An 11,149-nucleotide genomic window follows, 5' to 3' on the forward strand; every position below is an offset into this window, starting at 1 on the left:
GGAGCATCCTTACTAAATTGAACATTACAGGCATGTCACAATTGTATGTACCTAAACGGATATTTGTTGGGGAGGGAGAATTCCAGCTTTAGTGACTGGAAGGATCTAAATTCCTCATTCTCATATAGTTGTCCCAGAGCACATATTCCTTTCTCTCCCCAAACTTTCCTAACTTGCAGTTTCTTCAAACCTGTTAATGCTTTAGCGTTATTAAGGGGTGTTTCTGGGCCTATGCCCTGGCTCCCCAGTAATCCTTCCACTTACCTTCAAACTAAGATCATCTGTTTATCTATTGGTGGCCAGCTGCGTTTCATATTAAGGATAAGATTTTAACAATTTCTATAATATTATCGCCTCTAGGCTCCCCTTGGATCAAATTCTTTAAATTAGCTATTTGTACTGTGAGGTAATACAGCTAAAAGTTCGGCGGTGCCAGCCCTCCCTCGCCCTTTGGCCTGGTGAGGGTTTTTAGTTTTAATCTGGATCTCTTATTGGACCACATTAAGGAAGAGGTTAACCCCTCTATCTGCCAAAATATTCGTCGTGGAAGGTAAATGGGGGAGTGCTGTAGCACATAGAGAACCTTTGGCGGTACTTATGTAGTATCTGGGCGTCTGATTTAGAAATCGGATCGCATCGCATGCGACCAGATGGTCAAGATTTTTCCATAGGATTCAATGTTAAAATAGTCTGAGTCCATTTTAACATAGAATTCAATGGGAAAAAGGGGTCCTTTTCCTTTCCCCACTATCCAAGTGGGCATGGAGTTGGATATAAACCTGTGGCGAGCGTAGCGAGCCACCGAGCCCGAAGCGTGGCGAGCGTAGCGAGCCCCGCGAGGGGACACAGAATACTTTTTAAGAAATATGCGTTCGCTCGCCACGCTTCGGGCTCGGTGGCTCTCTGCGCTCGCCACGCTATATAAAATCAACTCTATGCCCACTTGGATAGTGCGGAAATGAACAGGACCTTCTTAACATTGAATCCTATGCAAAATCGCATCGAATCGCATCGCATCGAATCGCATCGCATCTGATTGTATGCCTTAAGGTAAGGCATACAATCACAAAATCGGCAGCCCAGATACTACATAAGTACCTCTTTGGCTGTATAATCATTTTTACAAGATTTACCTTTCCGGTGACTGTAAGCGGGAGTCGGCCCCAAGGTTCTATTTTAGATTTTATATACTCTATTTGTGGAGTTATATTTAATGCTTCAAACTTGGAGGTATCCCTTGCAACCCAGATACCCAAATACAGGAACTCATTAACCCATTTTAAAGGGCCCGGGGTAACCACTACTGGAGGACAAGGGCCCTCTAGGGGTAGAATACCTGACTTATTCCAGTTGATTTTAAGGCCCGAATATCCCCCGAACCTCTCCACCATCTCCACCACCTCCGGCACTGCCTCCAGGTGATTATGCACAAACAAAAGGATATCATCTGCATATAATGCAATCCGGTCTTCCTTTGTTCCGATCTTAATTCCCCTAATTGTTGTGCTCTCCTTTATGAGGCATGCCAGAGTCTCGATGGCCATGGCAAAAAGACCGGGGGACATCGGGCACCCCTGTCACGTACCCGTTTCAATCTCAAACCTAGGGGAAATATAACTATTAACTGAAACTCTTGCAGATGGGGACTGGTATAGCAACTTTGTCCAGTTAATAAATGCTGGGCCAATCCCTATCCAGTCCATAACGTCCCATAGGTAACCCCATTCTATAGTATCGAAAGCTTTAGCCGCATCAAGTGTGATAACAGCCACATCCTTCATACCATCTTGCTGGGCCTGTAGATGTAAAAACAGCCTTCTTAGGTTGGAAGTTGCGGACCTTCCAGGCATAAAGCCGGCCTGATCCCTATGTATCACCTCTTCTATGACCTGATTTAATCTTTTTGATAACACTTTAGCCAAGATTTTGACATCGTTAGTCAATAATGAAATTGGCCTATAGGATTCAACTTCTCTAGGATCTTTATCCTTTTTTAAGATTACTGTTATCAGGGCCTCAGACATTGATGCAGGCAGTTTCTTATATTTATACATATAATTAAATAAGGCCAAAAATTTGCTATGTTTTTTTATACAGTTCCTGGGGAATCCCATCCATACCTGGGGCTTTACCTCCTGGGATAGCCACTATTGCATTTTCAATCTCCTCTATGGTAATAGGAGCATCCAATATCTCCCTTGAGGTTGAAGACAGGGTGGGTTGACTTATAGTGGACAAGTTACTACGAGTTTCTGCCGCTGTATATATTTGGTGAGACCGGTATAGTTGGTAATAAAACTGCCTACATTTTTCGACTATCTCAGGGGTTTGGTATATTGAGCTCCCCCCGCTTACATTGATCTCTGTTATGGTGTTAGCTGATCTATCCTGTCTGACAATGCCTGCAAGGAAGCTTCCAGGTCTATCCCCCTCAAGGTATCTCCTATGGCCTACGTATAGTTCCCGAAACTTCTCTTTTTCAGACAGGCACTGTAGCCATACTTCTTGAGCCTCCCTCCATCTGACTTTATCTTCCTCTTTATTATCCTGGAGGTATTTTATCTCTAGACTATGACAAGTTACTTCTATTTCCCTTTCCTTGGCTCTAAATTATGCCTTAAGCCCAGTTATTTCTCTCATTAAAGTTCCCCTAATGTTGGCTTTAAAGGCGTCCCATATAATTTCTACTGGGGCGGAACCATTATTGGCCATAAGAACTTCAAGCCACCTAGCCTCCCATTTCTCCCCTGACTCAAATTGTGTTAGCCAAAACGTATTTAACTTCCAGAATGAATATCCCTTTTTCTCTCCCAGATCTATTTTGAGTAATAGTGGGGAATAGTTTGATATGCCCCGTGTTAAATAGTTAATTTCCTGAATACTAGGAATCAATTCTTCCATGGCCAAGGACAAATCAATCCTTGAAAAGGAATGAAAGGAACTGGAGAAACAGGAAAATTGTTGCCGTCCGGAAATTTCTCCCTCCAGGCATCCCTCAACCCCATCTCTTTTATCATATCAGCGAAACCAGTTTTCCGCACCGTACCCCCAGTGCTCCCTGCGCTTTTTCCATAAAGTGTTGGTCCATGATATTATTAAAATCCCCCATCATTATAACAGGGATACCGGAATACGATGCAGAAAATTCCGCTGCTGCTTTTAATACATCATAGCAGAACGGTGGGGGTATATATACCGAAATTATCAACAGGGTCCTTGAGCCTAATCGGCACTTTATGAACACATATCTTCCCCACTGGTCCACTACGACTTTATCCGCAGCAAAGGAGACCCCCCTTCGGACCAGCACGGAGACCCCCCTGGAGGCGGAGGTGTGAGTTGAGTGATAGGCCCAGCCTATCCACGATGTCTTTAAGGCTAACACCTTTCCCCCCTACCAGGTGGGTCTCTTGTAGACATATTGGGGGAAATTTACTAATATGAATTCTTAAAAAAATAGGTGTATTCGTAGGCAGAAATACACCTATTTTTTACACATTCGTATTTTCGGGATTTACAGTTATGCCCAAGTACATCGTGGCTGCGTTGCGCATAAAGTGCGCCATGCAAATCGCGCCTGGATCGCGCCTGCTCCTTGCGCTATAGTCCCGTTATAGATCGCGTTAATAACGTAACGTAATCTTGTAAATGTAACCTGCACTTACACTCATTGACCACCAGATGTCACTTTTCCCAAACAGTACAGCGCATGCGTAAAAATCTCTTCTACAAAACAGTGGCCGCCACGACTTTTCACTACGGATTTTGTCCTTACTTTACGGACAGAGTGTTTGTATTTACTCGCAGAAGCAGCTACGTACGGTCATTTATGTAATTGGTACAGAAGCCATGCTAACCTTTGCTATTGCTGGATGACTACTTAAAACATTATTTGAGGACCTACAGTATCATACTTTACACTACGGATTTTGTCCTTACTTTACGGACAGAGTTATTTTATTTTATTCGCAGCCGCAGTGACGTACTGGATGGTCATGAACTGTATTTGATTGGTGCAGAAGCCATGCTAACCATCTGCCAGCAGTAAAATCACAGGCAATAGTGGCCTAGCGGGTAGAGGCACGGCTTCACTATCTCAGTATCAGTAGTTCGATCCTAAGTTGGTTACATTATATTTTTATTTTTTAAACGTTCTTTTTTTTTTTTTTAAACTAATACAGGTACTGTAGTTACAGTAGTTGGTGCTTATCAAATTCTTTCGGACTTTTCCACAAACAAAAATTCACAATGGCAGGCCTCCATGTACAGTACACGATAGTTAATACCCATACATACTGCGCTACAGAGAACGTTTTTTTTCGCAAAATAGATTTAGCTTTTCAGGTAAAACTCCTTGCCTTGAGGACCGTGTTTCGGGATTAAATTCGCTAACCATTGCTAACCAGCCACTTTTCACTACGGATTTTGTCCTTACTTTACGGACAGATTGTTACTACAGTACAGTATTTATTCGCAGAAGCAGCTACGTACGGTCATTTACGTAATTGGTACAGAAGCCATGCTAACCTTTGCTATTGCTGGATGACTACTTAAAACATAATTTGAGGACCTACAGTATCATACTTTACACTACGGATTTTGTCCTTACTTTACGGACAGAGTTATTTTATTTTATTCGCAGCCGCAGTGACGTACTGGATGGTCATGAACTGTATTTGATTGGTGCAGAAGCCATGCTAACCATCTGCCAGCAGTAAAATCACAGGCAATAGTGGCCTAGCGGGTAGAGGCACGGCTTCACTGTCTCAGTATCAGTAGTTCGATCCTCAGTTGGTTACATTATATTTTTATTTTTTAAACATTCTTTTTTTTTTTTTTTAAACTAATACAGGTACTGTAGTTACAGTAGTTGGTGCTTATCAAATTCTTTCTGACTTTTCCACAAACAAAAATTCACAATGGCAGGCCTCCATGTACACGATAGTTAATACCCATACTGTACATACTGTACTGCGCTACAGAGAACGTTTTTTTTTCCGCAACAATAGATTTCTCCAAACTCAGACACAGACCGACACCTCAGACAATAAGATGTTGATTGCAGTCATATGTTAATTGCAGTCTGCCTTTTTGTTTCGCTGGTAATTGTACATAATTCAAATGCACCTATCAGCTTCATGAAGGATTTCCTTTGTCTCTGCCAGCATAAATTCAGCTACAGATATTAAAATTGTCAAACAATCCAGTTTGTTTTTCTGCATCTAAACCGTGTAGAATTGCTACGGATCGTCTCTTCATCTCTTGCCTGTATACAAGCACAAGATTGTACCTGTACACCTGGACTATTCATTCTGCTGAATCCAAAGTCAAGTTGTTGCTGCGTTCGTGTTTCTACCAAGTTTTACCATCATACTGCCTTCCTTCCGCAAGAACAGTACTGTATCTTCTCGCTGGAGCAGTAAGTACACTATACAGTAGTACAGTCATTTGTACATTTCACTGATTGCTGCATTACAGTATACAGTAAGCAGCACTACAAAACGGTCCCTGCGCGGAAGCGCTCGGTTCCCACCCTTCCCTGAATGAAGATGTTTCCCTTCTTTCCCTACTGTTCAAATGCACCCGGTGCAGAATACTGTATACAATCGCCTGCTGTGTATACTGTATTCAGATACTGCAGGCTGCCGCTATGGGTATTGTCCGTAAATACTAGAGTCTGTTTCGCAGACTTACTGTATACAGTATCGAGTAGTGATATCGTGATTTTTGATGTTCAGTGCAGTGCAGTAGAGATAGCGCCATTGAGAATATTGTACAATGTGTTAAAATTGCCTGGTGTGTATGGGCCGCAAATCCCCGACTAGCGATGACAGTACTCTATTAGGGTGGGCTACTGTAGGCTGCTAAATACTAGTTCTCTCCGTAATACCATTGGTGTAATACCGTAAAACACGTATTTTTTCCTCAAACGAGGGGACCGGTGTTTTTCTCATGTTTACAGACTGTTTCGCAGGCTCAGTCAGTAATAGGAGCACATGTGATACAGTATCGTGATTTTCAGCCATGTTGGGAATCGAGATGGCTGCACAGTGCAGTAGAGATAGCTCCATGTGGAATATTGTACAATGTGTTAAAATTGCCTAGTGTGTATGGGACGCAGATCCCCCGCTACATTTGCGAGGGCAGGATCAACTTTCCCTCCCCCTTACTGCACTTCTGCTTCAGGTACTGTACCATACACAGTAAGTACCATAATGAACAGTGCATGATTCTCTTGAGGATCATACACACTAGACGTTTTTCATCTGAAAATTGCCTGGTGTGTATGGTCCAGAGTTCCCCGACTAGCGATGAGAATACTTTATTAGGCTACTGCAGGCTGCCGCTATGGGTATTGTCCGTATAATGTGTAATAAATCCTGGATTGGGGTATTGTCAGTAATATTGTTGTAATACCGTAAATAACGGATCATTTCGCATTTTTTCCCGCATACTGTACTTGTAATTGAAGTAGTCACAGCAATAGGATCACGTGGTATCGTGATTTTCCGCCATTTTAGGGATCAACATGGATGCCACATACAGTACAGTGCAGTGCAGTAGAGATAGCGCCATTTAGAATATTGTACGTGTTAAAATTGCCTGGTGTGTATAGGCCGCAGATCCCCGACTAGCGATGACAATACTCTATTAGGGTGGGCTACTACTGGCAGGCTGCTACTATGGGTATTCTCGTATAATCTGTGCAACTGTAAATACTGTTGGTGTAATACTGTAAATACAGTAACGTGTTTTTTCGCAGGTGGGGGGATTTTTGTGCATATTAATAGACTATTTCGCAGACTCAGTCATACTGTATTTGTGTAAAAAATCCCCTAGCTGTGTACAAAATCCCCTAGCTGTGGGTGTTCGTATTGTAAGTACTGTACAGTAATTACAGTAATACTAGATTACAGGTATCCGGAGAACCAGAATACTGTACCAGTTTATTTTTTGATTTTTTTTTAATTACATTTTTTATTAATTCATTGCATTATTATTATACAGCAGGAACAGCATGTGGTGTCATTGCATTGTTATTATTATACAGAGGGAGCAGCCTGTGGTGTCATGGCATTACTTTTATATTATACAGGGGGAGCAGCCTGTGGTGTCATGGCATTATTATTATACAGAGGGAGCAGCCTGTGGTGTCATGGCATAATGCCATGACACCACAGTCTGCTCCCCCTGTACAATAATAATTATGACACCACAGGTGGGTCCCCCTGTATAATATACAGTAAAAGTAATGCCATGACACCACTGGCTGCTCCCTCTGTATAATAATAATAATGCAATGACACCACATGCTGTTCCTGCTGTATAATAATAATGCAATGACACCACAGGCTACTCCCGCTGTATAATATAACAATAGTAATACCATGACACAAATTATTATACAGGGGAAGCAGCCTGTGGTGTCATTGCATTATTATTATACAGAGGGAGCAGCCTGTGGTGTCATGGCATTACTTTTACAGTATATTATACAGGGGTAGCAGCCTGTGGTGTCATGGCATTATTATTATGCAGAGGGAGCAGCCTGTGGTGTCATGGCATAATGCCATGACACCACAGGCTGCTCCCCCTGTACAATAATAATGACACCACAGGGTGCTCACAAATTATTATACAGGTGGAGCAGCCTGTGGTGTCATTGCATTATTATTAATATACATGAAACAGCACAGCAGATACTGTATGTCGTTTTAGATCATGTTAACTTACTACTGTCCTGTGTTTTATCCTCGACCAGGCTCCTCCTGTCCTGCTGCGGCTCCACAAATTTCTGTTCCCCTCTCTGCGGCCTCCTGAAGCGTCCCCTACGAGTTGCTCTGCGGGCGGCCCCAGCCTTCCTCCAGTCTCTGAGTGCAGACGCGTGGGTGGGAGGCGTCAACGTCATGACGTCCACACCGCACCCAGCGTCTGCCGACTGCCACTGGGGATAAGAGGGAACAGGCTGCCGGCCGGAGCCCTCCTCCACGTAGCCCTGGAGGCCGGCGGCCATGTTCCTGTGGCCGCAGACATCATTTAAAAAACCACAGGAACATGGCCGCCGGCAGTGAAAAAAAAAAACAAACGGCAATGCGGCCTCGGAAACGGGCGCGGCGGCGCGGCCCGCAGCACACCTGCCAGAGCGGCCTGGGGGGCAGATGGCACCCTGCCCCCCGGCCCAGCCCGCCCCTGCCTCCACTCCTCCTAGTCTGTCTCTCTAAGCCCCATCTGTTAACGTACTGTACTTTTGTTTATCGCTTCATCCCTTTTATTGAAAAAAAAAGCTCATGTCTATGCAGTACGGTCACATAATTTTCGGTACTTGTGACTTACAGTATCTGGGCAGCCAATGTTGAAATTGTATGCCAGTACCCTAAGCATGCGATTTGATGCGATTTGATGCGATTTCCCTTGAAATTCCTTTGAAGAGAAAATTGCTGTTGCATTGTATGCTATTGTATTGCATGCGATGCGATTTGATGCGATTTTAATACTGTATGTACAGATGTACCCAGATGCCTGTTTCATACAGTATGTGAAATGGCCCCCCAGACCCCATTTTTAATTGTATTCCCACCCTGATGGCTAAATGCCCCCATTGTTAACGCCACCCCACTATCAACGCCAACCCGAAGCGTGGCGAGCGGCGGCGTTACGCGTCCTCCGACCTTTTCATACCCCCACAATCCACGTCGGCGTGGAGTTGATTTTATATAGTGTGGCGAGCGCAACCAGCCACCGAGCCCGAAGCGCGGCGAGCGGACGTGGATACCTTCACAGCTATACGCGTCCCCTCGCGGGCTTCACAGGTATCCGGGTCCCCTCGCGGGGCTCGCCACGCTTCGGCCTCCCTCGGTGGCTCGCTGCGCTCGCCACACTATATAAAATCTACTCCACGCCGACGTGGATAGTGGGGGTATGAAAAGGTCGGAGGACGCGTAACGCCGCCGCTCGCCACGCTTCGGGTTGGCGTTGATAGTGGGGTGGCGTTAACAATGGGGGCCTTTAGCCATCAGGGTGGGAATACAATAAAAAATGGGGTCAATTGTATGATTGTATGCGATGCAATTTGACGCGATTTTTAGGTGCGATGAAGAAAATCGGGTGCCCAAATAAGTCACAAGTACCTAATTTTCACTACTGTAATACCATAATACAATACTGTATGCTACTGTATTGTACTGTAACTAATGTACTGTACTGTACTGTATGTACTGTATTAACTTGAATCTTATTGTTGTGTATTGTAGAGTGCACTGCCTACTGAAGATGGTGAAAACAAAAAAATTCTATTCTGGAGAACCTACACTTGCATGTCCCAAGAGAATGGCTGCATTAGTGTCAAACATTAAAAATAATATCGTTAAGAAGAAAGCAGGAAAAGAAAATATTCCTGTTGTCAAACTACGGAAAAATGCCAAGGCCAAGAACAAGTCTTTGTTCGCGACTAGAGGAGAATCTCACGATGACTGTCTGGTGCAAGACATTAACACTGATGCACAGCAAGACATTAACACAGTGACAGATGTGTCAGTTCCCGTAGATAATGACTTGCACCCTTTGGAGCTTCACATTACACCTCTTGAACAAAAATCTCAATCACCGTCCCGTAGGAAACTTAACTTTCTGGATCACAACCCACCACAATGTAGCTGCACAGGGCTGGTGAGAGACATTTTGGGCAAGATGACCCGCCTGGAAACCCAAAACAATGGACTGTCTGTACATGTGGATGAACTGAAAGCGGAAATTCATGTACTGACAGGACAAATTAAAGTGCTGTCAGGAGGTCTGAATGACATGCTTGCTCAAGCCAAACAATGGCAAGCTGCTACAGGGCCACCCATTACACCCACAACATCTAATCCAGTACAATCACAATTTGACTGCCCTGATGCATTTGAAACAGAGGATTTTGACTTGGAAATGACCCAACCAACCACATCTTTCCACTTTTCTGATTTGGAGATGACACCAGCTTCATCCAACCGATTGGCCAGCCCTAGCGTGGACACAGAAACTGTTTTACCAAATGAATTGGTGAACATGGACACAACACCAGTGTCATCTCACTGGTTGCCTGCCACACATAATGCTTCAGATACACAACAACGTCAGACCAACTTAACAAGTACCCCACTGACATCTCACTGGTTGGCTGACAGACACAATGCACCATCCCAAGCCTCTAACAACATGGACACTGCAATGGTTGCATCATCCCAATTGTCCCCTGGAAATATGATCGTCGCAACCTTACCTCAACATCAAAGAACATCACCTCTACATGAAAGAACACCTAGAAGCATACCCAAAGAATTGTGCGCTGTGGGGATTTCCTTGCCTGACATGCCACTCAAAGTCATCACAGCTGAGGGTGTCAACACTCTCTTTGAAGCAGCGAAGATGGAAATGCACCGTTATGCACAACAGATTTTCCAAGAGCATGTTTCTTTTGACCTGTATAAGAATTGGTGCAATCGGGTCAATTTTGATGGTCAACGTAATAAATTTGCAATCCCAGAAAATCTGCGCCTCGATATAGTGACACGGCTCATGGGGAAATTTGAGCTTACAAAGGCTGATTGTACAAAGATAAAGGACACTTTAAATGGATTGCTACGGATGCCCAGAGTTACACGCTGGACGTGCTTACTGTAGCACAGCAACTGGAAGCGTCTCTTCAAACTGGCATCTACAGTACTCACAGAACAAAGGACAGGCAATTAAATGGAAAAAAAGTACGTTTATGATCTTACTGTACATTACTGTATCTCTCTCCCTCTCTCCCATCCCCTTCCCCTGCCAACATGTGTCTCCCCCCCCCCGAAACCCTTGTGACCATTCAGTACTAACGTTATTCTTTATTCTTCTCTCCCATTATCCACCATGACACTCTACCATGAGCAAAATCAAGCGTGTTTGGGACAGAGAACAAAGGACAGGCAATGAAATGGAAAAAAAGTAAGTTTATTATCTTACTGTACATTATCTCTCTCCCTCTCTCCCATCCCCTTCCCCTGCCAACATGTCTCCCCCCCCCCCCCCCGAAACCCTTGTGACCATTCAGTACTAATGCTATTCTTTTTTCTTCTCCCCTTATCCACCACATGCCACTCTACAATGAGCAAAATCAAGCGAGTTTGGG

The 11,149-nt window shown here is 44.1% G+C and overlaps 1 protein-coding gene across 1 annotated transcript; it reads left to right on the plus strand.

The window, feature by feature from the left end:
* Positions 1-4,967: 4,967 nt before the first annotated feature.
* On the plus strand, positions 4,968-10,941 carry LOC146026280 (uncharacterized). The gene is made up of 2 exons (XM_083156813.1): positions 4,968-5,419; positions 9,252-10,941. Exon 2 carries the CDS (start codon positions 9,271-9,273, stop codon positions 10,660-10,662), a length of 1,392 nt encoding a protein of 463 aa, XP_083012939.1. The 5' UTR covers positions 4,968-5,419; positions 9,252-9,270; the 3' UTR covers positions 10,663-10,941.
* Positions 10,942-11,149: the final 208 nt, after the last annotated feature.

Source organism: Crinia signifera, chromosome 8 (assembly GCF_055691185.1).
Source record: "Crinia signifera chromosome 8, ASM5569118v1, whole genome shotgun sequence".
NCBI classification, from domain to species: Eukaryota; Metazoa; Chordata; class Amphibia; order Anura; family Myobatrachidae; genus Crinia; species Crinia signifera.

Excerpts from the sequence above, each read along its gene's own strand:
- LOC146026280 (XM_083156813.1), top strand. The coding sequence starts at position 9,271 with ATGGTGAAAACAAAAAAATTCTATTCTGGAGAACCTACACTTGCATGT.